The 18466-nt window shown below is 43.9% G+C and overlaps 1 protein-coding gene across 1 annotated transcript in view; it reads right to left on the bottom strand.

Moving 5' to 3' along the window:
* The window catches only part of gmcl1 (germ cell-less, spermatogenesis associated), a 138174-nt gene that overhangs the window by 103754 nt on the left and 15954 nt on the right, over positions 1-18466 (bottom strand). The window contains exon 3 of the mRNA XM_052040840.1: positions 12907-13003. Within this exon, the coding sequence (XP_051896800.1) occupies positions 12907-13003 (97 nt within the window). The remainder of the gene's footprint in view (positions 1-12906; positions 13004-18466) is intronic.

Consider the following 18466-nt stretch of genomic DNA (forward strand, 5'->3'; position numbering starts at 1 on the left):
CACCTGGCAGGGAAAAATCTGATCACACAGCAGTTCCCTCAGGACAAGAAGGATTAGTGTTAATTGCTGACAAAGAGGTGAATTCCAAAACTAATTGGGGACAAGCTGAAAGCACTTTTCCAGCAAAAGCATCTTCCTTCTTAGTGAGACCATCTTGAGCACTTAGGAACCAGGTGTGAGGCACCACATGGAAGCATGTGCAGCCTTCTGAAGCAAATGCAGGGTGGTGGTGCTGCGCTTTTGTGAAGATGATCTTTGTTGAAGCCTGTGGTTTTAAGCCTTGCAAGACTTTCTTCTGAGTGGAGATTTTGATGTTACTTTCAGTAATTTTGAAGGATGCCAAAAGACGACTGAGGCACTCAAGGAAAAGCAAAAGGCAGCCCTTTTGTCATTCCTCACTGCATCATGCACGGGCTCACTTTACTGAGAAGTTATGTGGAAAAGCAAATGGACAATAAAAAACACAAAGTAAATGGACCTACTAAAGACGTGTTAAAGCAAACCTAGAAAATGACAGAATGGAAGACATGCCATTGAGTTTCTTGACCGGTACAAGTCATGGGTATGTAGCACATCAAGGACAATCCAGATTGTGCGACACCTGGACAAGAAGTGGCCTCCTGTAGTAGTCTGTTAAAACTACAAGACATTCAATTACCAGAAACTACAGTGAGAGGCAGTTGACCTTAAAAAACCTGCCTAAAGTGCAAACACAGACAATGAGATGAGAAGATGCAGCAGCAAGCACAGCTGGTCCAAAAGGAACTCTGGTGACCACTGTTCTCTCATGCAACAAGTACCACATCAAGGAAAAGTAGGAGTTGGATAGACAACAACAGAGTAGCATGGCAGAGGAATGTAATGAACCCTTGAAAACCGTCACAGAGCCCAGTTCAGAAGATGCAAAAGTGATGCAAAGCAACCCAGGAATGCAGGTGCGCGAGATGACAGTGAAGGAATAAGAAAGCTTGCAACACCCGAGGTGCCAATGGTCAAGAAGGCACGGGCCGTAGGAGATGTCCAACAGACAATAGTGACTTCTTGTCTACTGACAATTAAGTAAATTGCCAAAAGAGACAGCACAGCATGAAAAAGAAGTGATTCTGACAACACCCCCCCCCCCCCCCCGATAAAGGAAAGCATAAACAGGAACCAAAGTGGCAAGAATAATACTGTGGATACACCCCACCATTGGAAAACCAAAAGCAGTGACGTGAAGAGTAAGGTTGAGCAGTGGATGCGGTGTACATGGATTTTAGTAAGGCGTTTGATAAGGTTCCTCATGGAAGGCTTATTCAGAAAGTAAGGAGGCATGGGATCCAGGGAAATGTGGCTGTGTGAATTCAGAATTGGCTCGCCCACAGAAGACAGAGGGTGATGGTAGATGGAGCATATTCTGCCTGGAGGTCGGTGACCAGTGGTGTTCTGCACGTATCTGTTCTGGGACCCCTGCTCTTTGTGATTTTTATAAATGATGTGGAAGGGTGTGTTACGGACTCAGTGAAAGTCCCTTTAAGATAGAGAGTGTGTGTGTACGTGTGTGTGGGGCGTGCTTACGTCAATAGAAGATAAAGGACGTAATGACGTTGTTGAAGAAGAAGAAGAGAGAGAGACAGAAGGGAGAGAGACACCAGCCTGCTTGTTTTCTCTATCGATGGATGAGAAACAATAACTGTGTTTGCTACTGAAATCCATGTATGAAAGTTGGAAGTAATCCGGTGGAGTTCACTTTGTTGCTGACCTGTAGAAGGAAACAGGTATTTGTGTGTGGACGACCACGATTCGGATGCTTTTCGGGGTGAGGAAGTCACTACCGAGTAAACACTGGAGTGTCATTTGGGTTCCATCGTGGAACATTTGGATTTCGTATGTACTCTCTCTATGTTTTTCTACATCTACATCTTATCTTCAGACAATGGTGGTTGTTGAAGAAGCCCTTGTTCATGTTTCACCTTATGGCTTGCGGAACTGAACTTTAGGAACCATTCTGGAACTGGGAGTTTTGGACTTTGTCACACACACACACACACACACACGAAGAGTTTAGTTTTGGGGTTAACGTTCGAGGTTTAACATTTTTGAATTCTAACATACTAACATTTTTACTTTTATTTTACGTATTATCATAAGTAGTGATTAATAAAATAGTTTTTAACACTGAATCATGCTCAGTGTGTTTCTTTTGTTGCTGGTTTGTGACAGGTGGGTTAGTAAGTTTGCTGATGATACAAAGGTTGGAGATGTTTTGGATAGTGTATAAGGTTGCTGTAGATTACAACAGGATATTGATGGAAGGCAGAGCTGGGCTGAGAAGTGGCAGATGGAGTTCAACCCGGATAAGTGTGAAGTGATACACTTCGGGAGATCGAATTTGAAGGCAGAATACAAGGTTAATGGCAGGACTCTTAGCAGTGTGGAGGAACAGAGGGATCTTGGGGTCCACGTCCATAGATCCCTCAAGGTTGCCACGCAGGTCGATAGGGTTGTTAAGAAGGCATATGGAGTGTTGGCCTTCATTGGTCAGAGTATTGAATTCAAGAGCCGTGAGGTGATGTTGTAGCTCCATAGAACTCTGGTTAGACCACACTTGGAGGATTGTGTTCAGTTCTGGTCACCTCATTATAGGAAGAATGTGGAAGCTTTTGAGAGGGTGCAGAGGAGATTTATCAGGATGTTGCCTGGATTGGAGAGCATGTCTTATGAGGATAGGTTGAGTGAGCTAAGGCTTTTCTCTTTGGAGAGGAGGAGGATGAGAGATGATTTGATAGAGGTGAACAAGATGATTAGAGGCATAGATCAAGTGGACAGTCAGAGACTTTTTCCCAGGGCAACAAATGGCTAACACGAGGGGACATAATTTTAAGGTGATTGGAGGAAGGTATAAGGGGGATGTCAGGGGTAAGTTTTTTTTTTACACAGAGAGTGGTGGGTGTGTGAAATGCACTGCCTGCAGAGGCTGTGGGAGCAGATACATTAGGGACATTTAAGGGACACTTACATAGCCCCCATTTCTTTATCATTCATGTGTCTATGTGGAAGAGAAGGGTTAAATAGATCTTAGAGCAAGATAAAATGTCAGCACAACATTTATCAGCTGAAGAGCCTGTACTGTGCTGTAGTGTTCTATGTTCTAAGGCTCTCAAGTCCAGGAAACTGGGAGCATTGTAATGTCCAATGCACCCTAGCTCAGGGAAACTGGATGCTGCAGTAACTAATGAACCCTGGTCCACGAATCCAGCAGCAGTGCAACATCAGATACACTGCCACTCCAATAACCAGGGATAAGTAACTTTGCAGACAGACCTTGTTGCTATCTACGGGGCAGAAAGAGGTGACAACTCAAGAGTGAGAACCAAACAGGTCTCCCCTCAATTATGATGCTTGTTCGACCACACCTTCATAAAAGTTTAAGACCTATATTTCAGCAGATGCAATTGCAATTGTTTACATGGTAGAGAAGCTCAAAATGAGTTCCTCTGGTGCCACAGAAACAGCTTCTCCGACTACTGAATCCCACTGACTAGTTCTCACTTAAGGTAGACCAAGCAGCTGTAGGAGCATATTGAAGATGAACTTGAAACTGTCGACTCTAAAAACATCGAAGAACTTGAAAGGGATGATGCAGGTTGCAGAACTGTGAAACTCCACTGTGATTCCCTGATGCACTACTGGAAAGTAATCAAAGTGAACATCAAGAGGTTCTTCATTCTCAAAGTAGTTCAGAGAGTGAAAGAGAGTCAGAAGGAAATGCGCTATTTGCTCTGACTGCGCTCATTGTTGAAAAGGTGCTTCGAGAGATAAAGAACTGGCAAACCTCACTCTTGGCCTTAAAAACCTCCAAGATCATCTATTCTGTGAAGTGGGATGCAACATTCTCATGCTTCTTCTTCCAAAAGGTTCATAGACAGACTTTATGATCAGCAGCCTTAAGGGCGTCTTACTAATGCTTTTTCAATGGTGGTGGTGGCATCCGTTAGTCTCGCGAGACCATGGATCTGCACATGGAGAGTCTTGCTTCAGTCGGTAGTGGTAGAGCAGCATCTGTTGTGACTGTAGAGGCCTACACGGGCGTGACAGTCTTGGCTGCAGCGCCTGCGCTTGAAGGCGCTGTCCTCCTGTGTTGCTTTGGTGCTGTTTTTCCGGCGAGTGCGCTTTTCTTCAGCAGCTCACCTCAGCTTCTCTTCTCCTCGTTTCAGACCTCTGTGTTGTTCCAGCCACCAGCGAGAGCGATCGCTTGCAATTTCTTCCCACCTCTCGACGTTCATGTTCAGTGACTTCATATCTCTATTACAGACATCTTTGAAGCAAAGATGGGGCCGACCTTGTGCTCTCTTGCCGGAGGCCAACTCCCCATACAGGTCTTTTGGAATCCTCCCGTCTGGCATGCGATGTACGTGGCCGAGCCAGCGGAGACGACATTGTTGAAGCAGGGTGAAGAGGCTGGGTATCTGAGTGCGGGTCAGGACCTCGTTGTTGGTGACTCTGTCAGTCCACTTGATGTCCAGGATGCGTCTCAGGCTACGAAGGTGGAAGGCATTAAGACGCCGCTCCTGTCTGGAGTAGAGGCTCCAGGTCTCGCTGCCGTAAATCAGTGTGCTGAGGACGCAGGCCCTGTAGACTGCAACCTTGGTGCGTGTTGTCAGCTTTCTGTTCTCCCAGACTCGCTTTGCCAACCTGGCGAATGTTGAGGCTGCTCGTCCGATCCGTCTGTTGATCTTGGAGTCTAGGGAGAGACTGTCCGTGATGGGGGAACCAAGGTACGTGAACTCGTGGACTTCTTCCAGTTCGTAGTTGTTGATGGTAATGGCAGGCCAGAGGCCATCAAGTGCGCAAAGGGTGTCCTACTAAACCACCTGCACGATCTACTCTGCCAGTGCTGGAAAGAGGGAGCAGTGCCGCAGGACATGAGAGACTGCAACATTGTCACCCTATATAAGAACAAAGGGGACAGAAGTGACTGTAACAACTACAGGGGAATCTCTTTGCTGAGCATCGTCGGGAAAGTTTTTGCCCGTGTGGTCCTGAACAGACTGCAGAAAATCGCCGAAAGGGTATATCCTGAATCTCAGTGTGGCTTCAGGTCAGAATGCTCTACAATCAACAAGGTGTTTTTTCAACCTGACATAAAAAAAACTACAGATCCTTCCATGATAGACTATATGATCTGAAGGCCACAGACAATACAGCCTCTCAGAACTTCCCATCTATCTTAGGGGTAGGCAGGACTGGCTGACAAGGTGTACCAATATGAAATGAACAAAACTCCTGGAAATGATGGATTACCGATCGAGTTGCGTTTCGCTCTATGGGATCGGATCAGCCAATTGTGCTTCAGTTTCTCAGTCTTCACTAATGGGTGGGAAAAGGAAAGCTTCTTAATCAAATTTGGAATTAGGCAAGGCTAATCTCTCTCTTCTTGTCTGAGTGTTCTTTTACGTCTTTTGCAGAGTTCATCAGTAAAGATGTAATAGAGGTCCACAGAGGCACACTTCAAAGCCTCTCTATATGAGGTTGATGCTGCTGCTTCTACTTGGATCCACTGCCGCTTCACAGATTAATGAGCCTGTGACCAGTCTGAAATGGCCTTGGGGTCAAAAACTAATTGGATCAAAAGTGAGGCCATGTCCTTTGGCAACTGAACCAACTGATCCTTTGCCCCTTTACTGTCAGGTCTGAATACCTGAAAGTTCTGGAAATAAGGTCCAGTTGGGTCAGGACAGGTACGAAAATGAAGTATCTGGACAAACACTTGAATTTCCAAGGAACAAAAGGCTTTGGATCAAGAGATTATGACATTAGTATGGATACATACTTGATGGTCACATGGAAACGGTGAGCCAAAGGAGCTGTTTCTGTGCTGTATGACACTGTAACTGGGTTGACCTAGCCCGTTGCTGCGGTCCTGGGAGCAGGGAGGGAGGGAGAGCATGCGGAAGTACCCCATTCCCACCCACAGCAGCTTGCAAATCCATCTCAATTCATCCCACAGGTCTCCTAAATGCTTGTTCATATGTAGGGGGTGTCCATAAGTAGGGCTTTTGTAACCCAGGATTTGTATGGCACCAGTGTGGGTCATACCTTGTGTTTAAACCACTGTAGTCAACCAGGACATAAGAGCCATACAGCACAGATACAGGCCCTTTGGCCCAATGAATCCATGAGACCATGGTGCCCACCCATCCAGTCCCAATTTCCTGCGTTTGGCCCATATCGCTCTAAGCCACTGCCCCTGCATGTACCGATCCAAGTGCTGCTTAAATGATACTATTGTAACTGCCTCAACCACTTCCTCTGGCAGCTCGTTCCACATACTCACCACCCTCTGCGTGAAAAACTTGCCTCTCGAGTCCCTTTTAAATCTTTCCCCTCTCACCCAATACCTATGCCTGCTAGTTTTGGACGCTGGTCCCTCAGAATTCCCTCCAGTAACTTCCCCACTACTGACATCAGGCTGACCAGCCTGTAGTTCCCTGGCTTGTCCTTGTGACTTTTTTAAAATAACGGAACGACATTAGCCACCTTCCAGTCTTCAGGAACTTCAGTGGTGGCTAACGATGAAGCAAAAATCTCCTCAAGGGCCTCAGCAATTTCTCCTGTAACCTCCCACAAAGTCAGAGGATGCACTTGGTCATGCCCTGGGGATTTATCCACCTTAATGTGTTGTAAGCCTGCAAATACCTCCTCCCTGGAAACATGAATGTTCTCCAGAACATCTCCACTAGTTTCCTATATCTCTTGAGCGACCGTAACTTTCTCCTCAGAAAATACCAAGGAGAAATATTTGTTAAAAATCCCACCGATCTCCTGCGGCTCAAGACAGAGGCGGCCCTGCTGATCTCTAAGGGGACCTACACTCTCCCTGGTCACCCTTTTACTCTTTACATAGCTATAGAACCTCTTGGGATTTTCCTTAACCTTAACTGCCAGATCCATCTCATACCCTCTCTTTGCCCTCCTGATTTCCCCTTTAAGAGTATTCTTAATCTTTTTAATGCATGTTCCACTTTACCTAGAGATCAAAATTGGATAATGGTTACAGGGCCATGCAGGCTTGCAATAGCAATGTTTAAGAGGTATTTAGAATGGCACATGAACAGGCAGGGAATGCAGAGATATAGACCACGTGCAGTTTAAATGGACAGCATGGTCGGCACAGAAATCGTGGGTCAAAGGGCCTGTTCCTCTGTTTCCCACGTTCTATGTAAAGTAGAGAAAGTGCGGAAACAATGTACTCAACATGGTGATAGTTACTCTTAATGTGTTGTTTACAGATAATCTGTAATCTAATCTCATATCCCATGATGGAGTGAGGTTCTATCTGTCCCTGGGGCAGCTAAGGATAAGTCTGACTGTGATGCCATGGAAATTTCTATTCAGTTGGACCGTACCGTACCACTTGTCCCCCATAGAAATCTTTATGCAGAAGAACATCTTTGACTATAAGGTACTCGAGTGATGTCTGTATAGGATGTCCTCAAGGCCTCCCGAGGAAAAAGTACGTGGTGAATTCTATTGGATAGTCCCCTGAACAGACTGTCAAAGTTAGTTGTCAGATTGCATCATCACTAGAACTTTCAAACAAGCAAAAAGATCTCCTTCATACAAAAAGGCGACAGAAAGCAGGAAATTACGGGCAAGTTAATTTAATATCTGTCAGAGGGGAAAAGCGCAGAAGCTATTATATTAAAAAAAATACCACGGTAATCAGGCTAAGCTAATATGGTTTTGTAAAAAGGAAATCATGTTTGATAAACATTGGAATTTTTTGAAGAAACAACATATGCACTAGACAAAGAGAATGTACTAAGATTTCCAGAAGGCATTTAATATGGAGATGCATCAAATATTATTATGCAAAATAAAAGCTCATGGTGTAGTAAGTAAAATATTGGCAAGGAAATCAAATAGAATGTTATTGTTTAATTGCTTGAGGAATTGAATACAAGGAGGTTATGCTTCACACTTACAGGGTGTTGGTGATGCCACATTTGGAGAACAGTGTACAGTACCGATTTCCTTAATTTATGGAAAAAATGTTAATGCATTGGAAGCAATTCAGAGAGTTTGCTAGACTAAAACCTGGATTGGGTAGGTTGTCTTATGATAAAATATTGGACAAAAAGGCATAGCCACTGGAGTCAGAAGGACTTCAATTAAATAATAAGATCCTGTGGGACTCTGGCAAGTTGGATGTGGAGAGGATGTTTCTTCCTTTGGGAGAATCTAGAAATAGGGGTCACTAATTAAAATTGAGGTGTCATCCCTTTAAGACCCAGAATCAGACTTATTATCACTGACATGTGTCGTGAAATTTGTTGTTTTGTGGCAGCAGTACAGTGCAAGACATAAAAATTACTATAAGTTACCAAAAAAAATAGAAGTGCAAAAGAGGAATAACGAGGTAGTGTTCACAGACCGTTAAGAAATCTGATGGCGGAGGGGGAAGAAGTTGTTCCTCAAACATTGAGTATGGGTCTTCAGGCTGCCATACCTCCTCCCCGATGCTTGTAACGAGAAGAGGGCATGTCCCGGACGGCGAGGGTACTTAATGATGAATGCCGCCTTCATGAAGCACTGCCTCTTGAAGATGTCCTCATTGGCAGGGAGGGTTGTGCAAGTGATGGAGCTGGCTGAGTCTACAACCCTCTGCAGCCTCCATACCAGGTGGTAATGCAACCAGTCAGAATGCCCTCCACCGTATATCTGCAGAAATTTGCAAGAATTTTTGGTGACATACCAAATCTCCTCAAGCTACTAATGAAGTAGAGTCTCTGGCGTGCCTTCTTCATGATTGCATCAATGTGTTGGGCCAAGATAGATCCTCTGAGATGTTGATGTTCAGGAACTTGAAGCTGCTCACCCTTTCCACCACTGACCCCTCAATGAGTACTGGTGCGTGTTCTCCCGACTTCCCCTTCCTGAAGTCCACAATCAGTTCCTTGGTCTTGCTGACACTGAGTGAGAGGTTGTTGTTGCGGCACCACTCAACCAGCTGATCTATCTCACTCCTGTACGCCTCCTTGTCGCAATCTGAAATTCTGCCAACAACAGTGGTGTCATTGGCAAATTTATAGATGGTGTTTGAGCTGTGCCTAGCCACATAGTCATGAATATAGAGACAGTAGAGCAGTGGGCTAAGCACACATCCTTGAGGTGCAGAGAAGAATTAACATTTTCTCTGAGTCTCTCAGTGGTGGAAGCAGAATGATTATTTCTGAGACTGAGGTAGATGGATTGTTGATAAACAAAAGGGTGAAATGTTACTGTATGCACACAAGAATGGAGAGTGAAGATTAAAATCAGATCAGCTACGATCTTATTAAATGGTGGAGTAGAGGGAGCGAGTGATCTATTCCTGCTCCTAAACCTTAAGTTCACGTGACCTTGCTAGGCTAGTTGGGAGAAGGGCCCTCTGCTTCAGGTCCTTCCTTCACAGCCAGCTCCACCACAAGCTGCCCCTTGAGGTAGCTTTAGTGAGGTTGAGACCATCATCCATCTTCTTCTGGAATGTACATTTGGCAAGGAAAGAGATGCAGAGGGCTTTGTTGACTTAAAGCGCATAAAAGTGTGTGTATCCCATGTGTATCCTAGGACACGTGGGAAGCCAGGAAAGAAATTGCTGGAGCCCTGGCAGAGATATTTCTATCATCGTTAGCCATGGGAGAGGTCCTGGAAGACTGGAGGGTGGCTAATGTTGTACCTTTATTTAAGAAGGATTGCAAAGACAAGCCACAAGCCAGGGAATAGGCCGGTGATAGTAACATCAGTGGTAGGAAAGTTACTGGAGGGGATTCCGAGAGACAGGATCTACCTGCATTTGAAAGGGCATGGACCGATTAGGGATAGTCATCACGGCTTCGTTGATGGGATATCATGTCACATGAATTTGATGGAGTTTTTTTTCTAAGAGGTGACCAGAGGATTAACAAAGGCAGGGTGGTAAATCTTGTCAACAAAGACTTTAGCAAGGCCTTTGACAAGAACCCACATGGTAGGCTGGTTTGGAAGATTAGATCACATGGGATCCAGGGTGAGCTAGCCAACTGGATACAAACTTGGCTTAGCGGTAAGAGTCAGAGGGCAATAGTGGAGGGTCATTTTTCAGATTGGAGGCTTGTGACCAGCGGTGTGCTGCTGGGATACATGTCAGGTCCACTGTTGTTTGTCATCCATATTAATGACTTGGATGAGAATGTAGTTGGCTTGGTTACTACGTATGTGGATGACACCAGAATTGGTGATATAGTGGACAGTGAAGAAGATTATCTAAGATTACAACAGGATCTAGATCAACTGGGAAAGTGGGCCAGGGAATGGCAGGTGGAATTTAACTTGGATAAGTGTGAAGTGTTGCATTTTGGCAGGACATATGTACTGAACTTGAATGGAAGGGCCCTGGGAGTGTTGTAGAACAGAGAAACTTAGGGGTACAAGTACATAGTTCCCTGAAAGTGGTGACACAGGTAGACAGGGTGGTGAAGAAGGCGTTTGGTGCACTTGCCTTCAATTGGTTAGGGCATGAGAACAAGAGTTGGGAGATTGCGTAATAGCTGTACAAATTGATAGTGACACCACAAGTGGAGTACCGTGTGCAGTTTTAGTCACTTAGCTATGGGAAGGACATCATCAAGTTGGAAAGGGTGCAGAAAGATTCACAAAGATGTTACTGGGACCAGAGGGCTAGAGTTTTCAGGAGAAACTGCATACGTTGTGGATTTTTCCTCTGGAGTGTGGAAGGCTGAGGGGTGACCTTGTAGAGTTATATAACATTGTGAGGGGCTCAAATAATGAATGGTCACAGTCTTTTACCCTAGGGTAGGGGAGTCTAAAACTAGAGGGCATAGGTTTAAGGTGAGGGGGAAAGATTTAAAGGGGTCCTAAGGGACAACTTGGTCAGCATGGATGAATTGGGCCAAAGAGTCTGTTTCTGTGCTGTGTAACTCTGACATTCATCTCAAGCACCAATGTAACACAGAACACTTTGCTCCAAGGGCTGTTCCCAAGGATATACATGAAGGCAACCATCAGCTGCTGCTGGAAGAGAATCTTGCTGATATTCCAGTGTAAGAAGCTGTGCATGACCAAGTATTGTGGAATGGCACATTCCAAGGTCCATAAGAATGTGCTGAGGAATGCACTGTAAGCTTAGTGCAGCTGCTACAAAGGCTCTATGGTGAAAGGCCACAGTTTAAGGGTCTTCTGCCATTGCATAGTGAGGATTTGAACCCTGTGTAAAATCCCCAGGGCTGCTTACTCAAGGAAGATATATAACTAGCATGCTGTTATAATGCAAATCTAGTAGGTGGAATGATATGTCTTGCACTGAGAGAGTACTGCATAAGATTCTTCAAATCTTATGAATCCAGATTATAGAAATACAAGTTCTTTCATTTGTCTAGAATGAAGAAATCAGTCAAGCAGCACAGAGATGCATTCAGACACCACAGAAGCCAAGTTCATCAACAACAGACTACTGAACCCACAATTAAAAATGAGCCCATGAGTGCTCATTCATCGTTCAACTCAGAGGAGATTTTCATTTAATATCACGTTCCCTGCTGCTGGGCTATATGTGAAGAAGGTTGAAGGTTGGGGGTTACAGCAGTAGAAGGCTCATAGCTCCTTTGCTGGTGGGGCTGACAGGGAAGATGAAGGCTGGCTGCCCTTACAGTGTTCACAATGGCAACTGCAGTTTCTATGCATTGTGCCACATTCTACCAGAAAGTGCATTCTGGCACATGAAACAGTTGTTATTGAGACTGGTTTAATGCTGCTGATCGGCAACAGCCTTTAGCTGATTTTCTAAGCATAACGGGGATTCGTAACCTCAAGCTGCAGAGTTAAGCCTGGCAGATGGAGCTGCTGTGTCTTCACACAGAGACACCATCTGCTGCAGCTGAACTTTCTGACATGTGGGAATGAATCAGTATTTACTGAAAGAGATGGAAATTAAAGTTTAAAAAAAAAGTCATTTTGACACATAATCTCTGAAGCGCAGGCACAAAATAAAGGTTTTATTTCTTTTATGAATCATCCCTCCAGGTTACATTACAGTTATATCAGATGAAGTGGCTCCATAAATAGGCCCATTAAAATTACTGCACTGCTTGACTATTCCTTGCAATGCTTGTGTATTCGTGCTTATTAGGTCCTAAAGTAACTACAGACTCCTGGGAACCCATGCTGGGAAACCATGAACAAAGTGGCACACATGGAAAGCAACAAGTGTAATTTAAAGCTCTGATTACTGCAACCTAATACCGTCTTCAGGTATCAAATATGCAGCTGGCTATGACAACCCTTTAAATTATTCAATGTGCCTTGAAGCATTAAATCTCAGGAAATAAAACAATGGGAAAAGCTAACTTAAAATCTATTGCATACAGATCGGTTGGCCTGACATACGGAGGTTTACTGCATGTGAGGGTGACCCTCAATGTGTCAACACGTCAAATCAGCATGGGGGTCCAAATAAGCTGCAGATCAAATTCTCTGACAATTCTGGGTACGTTATAGAAGCAATCAAGACGGAACTATAAATTACTGACTGACAGCTTTACATGTTCCACAGGTGAAAGCTGCATTCACTACTTAAAGCACCAAGTTGTCACTTGCACATCAATGTCAAAATTTTCTCACCTTACCTGGACCGTAAACCTATTGCAGTACACACACTGAACCATCTCTTGGCATTCTGAACTTACTAAGGGAGATCACAAGGCCCTGATTCGTGCTTTTGTATAGCAAAATTGGGGAAAATCTGATAAGGATTCCCTTCACTTTCTCTCTTCTGCTCTTACTCTACATTGCAGCATGCTAAATAAACCTCAGAGTAACATAAAATAACAGATCAATCATCATATCTACTACATTAGGCCCTGTAATGAAAACTAAGACAAGACATACCCTCAGAGTCGATGTTCTGATCTGGGATCTCGAGTTCTATATAGTTCATATTTGATTCCTTCCACGATCCACTGAACATACTTGAAAAGTAACCAGACTGTAAAGCATAAATCAACAAAACATTGAAGTGGGGACAATTCAAACGAGGTATACACTGATCTACAGCAGCCTTTAAGCAGACACTATTCAATTGCAAGATATCATGACACATCTTTTTGGATCCTTGACAGTGCAGCAAGGTTGCTGGGATAGCAGTGAAGTGCCGTGGTAGTGTGCCATACTCCTATTACATTGATCCAATCTGAAACTGCTAAACACTGAAATTATGAAATTTATTCTCATAAAATTTGGAATGGCCTTGTGGAAAGGTGGGAGAGAGCAGCTACATGGAGGAAGATGTAAGAGTAAGGGTACGAATGTACCACGGATCTCTTGGGCTGCCGGTTATACACCTAGTCTGATATTCAGTTCTATTGAAGTCGATGGATGTAAGACACCTTGTCACGGTGGAAATGCCGATTTGGAGCTGTTATTCAAGATGATTTGCTTCTAAATATCTCCAGAAATAAAAGGATCATAGAATCATAGAGCAATACAGTACGGATACAGGCCCTTCGGTCCAACCAGTCCATGCCGACCACATTGCCCTCTCAGCTAGTCCCAATTTCCTGCATTTGGCACAAATCCCTCCAAGCCCCGCACCTCCATGTACCTATCCAAGTGCTCCTTAATTGTACTTCCTCAACCACTTCCTCTGGCAGCTCGTTCCATATACTCACCACCCTCTTTGTGAAAAAGTTGCCCCTCAGGTCTCTTTTAAATCTTTCCCCGCTCACCCTAACCTACGCCCCCTAGTTTTGGCTCCCCTACCCTGGGGAAAAGACTGATACTGTCACCTTATCTATGCTTCTCATAATTTTAAACACTTCTATAAGGTCACCCCTCATTCTCCTACGCTCCAAGGAATAAAGACCTAGCCTGGCCAACCTCTACCTGTAATATAGGCCCTCTAGTTCTGGCAACATCCTTGTAAATATTTCCTGCACTCTTTCCAGTTTAACTACATCTTTCCTATAACAGGGTGACCAAAACTGTACACAGTACTCCCAAGTGCAGCCTCACCAACAACTTATACAACTGCAACATAATGTCCCAACTCCTATACTTAATGCCCTGACTGATGAAGGCCAGTGGGCTAAATGCCTTTTTCCCCACTCTGTCCACCTGTGACACCGCTTTCAGTTAACTATGCACTTGTACTCCTAGGTCTTCTCTGTTCCACTCCCTAGTTCCCTTTCATTCATAGTCCAAGTGCTACGCTGGTTTGACTTTCCAAAATGTATCACCTCACACTTATCTGTATTGAAATCCATTTGCCACTCCTCAGCCCACTTCCCCAACTGATCAAGATCCCCGTGATCTTCACTATCAATAACACCTCCTAATTTAGTGTTATCTGCAAACTCACTGATCAAGCCTTGTGCATTCACATCCAAATCATTTATATAAATAACAAATAACAAGATTCTCAACACTAACACCCACTGCATACCACTAGTCACCAGCTTCCAGTCAAAGAAACAACCTTCAACCATCACCCTCTGCTTTCTACCTCTGAGACAATTTTGAATCCACCTTTCTAGTCCTCTCTGGATTCTATAGGACCTAACCTTCCAGACCAGCCTGCCATGCGGGACCTTGTCAAAGGCCTTGCCGAAGTCCAAATAGAAAACATCCACTACCCTACCCTCACCTACCCTTTTGGTTACCTCTTCAAAGAAACTCTTAAAAGATTCATCAAACGTGATTTCCCACTCTGAAAACCATGCTGATTCCTCCTAATCAGACTTTGTTTATCCAAATGCTGGTAGATTCTGTCCCTCAGAATTCCCTCCAGTAACTTCCCCACCACTGATGTCAGGTTGACCGGCCTGTAGCTCCCTGGTTTGCCCTTGATACCCTTCTTAAACAATGAAACAACATTATCCACCTTCCAGTCTTCAGGAACTTCACCTGTAGCTAATCATGAAGCAAGTATCTCCATGAGGGCCTCTGCAATTTCTTCTCTAACCTCCCAGAAAGTTTAAGGGTGCACTCAGTCAGGCCCTGGGGATTTATCCACCTTAATGCGCTGTAAGTTTGCAAATACCTCCTCCTTAATGAATTATTGCTGATCACAGGTTTGCCACAAGTGGTGACAACAGGACAAGTTACCAAGTTAACAGGTACATGATAGTATCATCCTATAACTTACAGTGCAGAATTAACATATATTTTGGGTAGAAAAACAGTTTAAAAACATAAAACAAACAGGTTTTGATCATTTTGACCCGAAAGATGTTTCCTCCCACAGATGCTGCTTGACCCACTGAGTTCCTCCAGCAGATTGTTTGTTTCTCCAGATTCCAGCATCTGCAGTCTCTTGTGTCCCCTTTGATCAGTTTGTCTCTGACTTATACCGTTCATTTGTTAACGTACGAGGCTGGGACTTTGAGATTAGTGAAACTAAATGTTCCAAATAAGCTGAAAGGCCTAAAACATTGCACCCTAGGACAATTAGGGATATCTAGTAAAATTTATAACATTACTTATAAGGAATCAATGAATACTAGTTAAGTTCAAACTGACTAAATCATGTAAATCCTTACCCATATCTAGCAAGGAAAGACTTGCTAACCCAATCTCAGTAATCAACAGTGATGGACAGGTTGCAGAGAAGATTTAGTTGGAAGGTGCCTGGGATAAAGCCGATGTAATATACGAGAGATTCCTTTACCATTGAGGATGCAAGTAACTGACTTTGTACATCTCGAAAGCCATATTTAACTCAACATTTACAATACTCTGCAAGGGCACCCCTTTTACTCCTTAAAAAACAATCATCAATGTTACCCATGAATTAAACTGTGCAAAATTATACATTAGTTTTCTAGTAATTGGCCCCTATTCATGAATGGTTTCTATGTAATTGCTCCTTTATTATAATGCTTTCTTTAGAAGTCCTGGTAATTACAAGTCTAATTCTGCGAAATGCTGTGCAATTTGAAATAAGTGGTCTCAAAATAGCAACATAGTATAACTATTCTGATAACTTTGTAAAATTTAGATGCATTCCCCTTTACCCATATTTGAACTCCATGTTAATTTACAAAAGTCTTGATCTCCCTCTCCTCACCAGAGAGCTCTGCCTTAACCTAGAAAAGGACCCTAGGATTTAATGTGCCTTGAAGTTCTCTAGGATTCTACTGGTTAGGGGATAATTGCCAACATGACATGCAGAAGAATTAGTATTGAGCCAACATAAATTCACTATAAACTCTTAGAAGGGGAGTTGAATTAATTTTGAAAGCTGATGTGTCCAACTTGGTGACATAATATTTGTGATATTAATAACCATCATGTCAGACTTGTTGGCTAGATAATATTTCTGATCAGTGAGCACCAATCACCTGAATATATAGTTATGATGTTTGGAAATTAATTTCAAATGTACTTTGAGTTTCTAAACACTCTTTTCGGTAGAATTTCCGCAAGAATTTCCACTGATTAATTTTACTGTATTTTGATGTGGAAATGCTGGTGAAACAGATTTTTTTTTAATTTTCTTGAGATATGGAGATCACTTGCAAGATCAACATTTGTTACCTCTCCTTAATTGGCCTTAGATAATTGGTGGTAAACTACTTTTTTTTTAAAAAACAGTAGCAATTCTTTTGGTTAAATACTCCTATAGTATGGTTGGTTGGGAATATCCAGGATTTGCACCTAGCTACAGTGAAGCAAGGATGTGAGAGATCTGGAGGAGAACCTGCAGGCTTTGGGATTGCTTTGCACATTCTGCCTATGTCCTGGATGTGTAAGGTGTGGAGCTTCTTCAGTATTGGAGGAGCTGCACACATCAAAACAAGTGGAGAAGAGCAGATGCTGGAATCTGGAGTGACCGACAATCTTTTGGAGAAACTTAACAGGTCAAGTAGCATCTGTGGAGGGACATTTCAGGTCAGGAGGTGATTGGTGGATGGGGCGGGGGGGAAAGGTGGATTTGGGAGAGAGAAACAGGTCTATGACAGATGGAGCAGATGAAAAAAAATATGGAGCCAGGTGGTGGTGGGTGGGGAGGAGAGGGTAAAGGTGGCAACAGCTACTGAAAGGTGATAAGCAAAGGCTACCATTTGGGGAGAGATGAAAAGCAGATGGAACCAGAACAAGATGAGGGGATAGAGAGGAAAATGTGTGATGGGAGGCTGTAGGGGCACGGTATGGAAAACAGAGGGACCAGAGGAGGATTGGAAGGAGGGAGCAAGAGACCAGAGGTGAAATCTGAAAATTCAATGTTGTAGACTACCCAGGATGAATACGAGGTGCTGTTCATCTAGTTTGTTTTGGTCCTCCACCAGCGGCAGTGAAGGCTGAGGATGGACAGGTTGGTGTGGGGATGGAAAGGGGAATTGAAGTGGCATGCAACTGTGAGCTTGAGATGAAACTCATTGTGGACAGAACGCAGCTGCTCTGCGAATCTGTCGCCAAGTCTCACTGATGTACAGGAGACCACAGTTTAGGTTCCTGGATGACGGCGAGGGAGGAAGTACAAGAACAAATGCTGCATCTCTTGTAGTTGCAAGGGAAAGTGCCAGGGGTCAGGGAGATGTGTATGGGGAGGGATGAGCAGGACCATGGAGTCATGGAGAGAGTGGTCCCTGCAGAAGGCAGAAAGGGGTGGGGAGAAGATGTGGCTAGTAGCGACACCTCATTGCAGCTGGTGGGAATGAAGGATGATGTGCTGGATGCGAAGACTAGTAGGGTGAAAAGTGAGGACTGGGGAACTTTATCTCTATTCCATCTGGAGGAGGTGAGGTAAAAGCAGAAGTCCAAGACACAGAGGGAATAAGGGAGAGAGCTCCATCAACCACAGTACAAGCCAGTTTTTCTGAAAAAGGAGGACATTTCAGATGTTCTGGAATGGAAGGCCTCATCTCGAAATCAGATACGGTGGAGACAGAAGGGGGGAAGAAAGAGGTAGCATCCTTAAAAGAGACAGGATGGGAAGAGGTGTATGCTAGGTAGCTGTGGGAGTCAGTGGGTTTATAGCAAATGTCAGTGGATAGTTTGTCTCCTGAAATGGAGACAGAAAGATCTACAGTGGCATGCAAAAGTTTGGGCACCCTTGGTCAAAATTTCTGTTACTGTGAATAGCTAAGTGAGTAAAAGATGACCTGATTTCCAAAAGGCATAAAGTTAAAATGACACATTTCTTTAACATTTTAAGATTACTTTTTTATTTCCATCTTTTAGTTTCAAAATAACAAAAAAGGAAAAGGGCCCGAAGCAAAAGTCTGGGCACCCTGCATGGTCAGTATTTAGTAACACCCCCTTTGGCAAGTATCACAGCTTGTAAACGCTTTCTGTAGCCAGCTAAGAGTTCTTGTTTGGGGGATTTTCGCCCATTCTTCCTTGCAAAAGGCTTCTAGTTCTGTGAGATTCTTAGGTCGTCTTGCATGCACTGCTCTTATGAGGTCTATCCACAGATTTTCGATGATGTTTAGCTCGGGAGACTGTGAGG

The sequence above is a fragment of the Pristis pectinata genome, chromosome 29 (assembly GCF_009764475.1).
Source record: "Pristis pectinata isolate sPriPec2 chromosome 29, sPriPec2.1.pri, whole genome shotgun sequence".
Taxonomy (NCBI): domain Eukaryota; kingdom Metazoa; phylum Chordata; class Chondrichthyes; order Rhinopristiformes; family Pristidae; genus Pristis; species Pristis pectinata.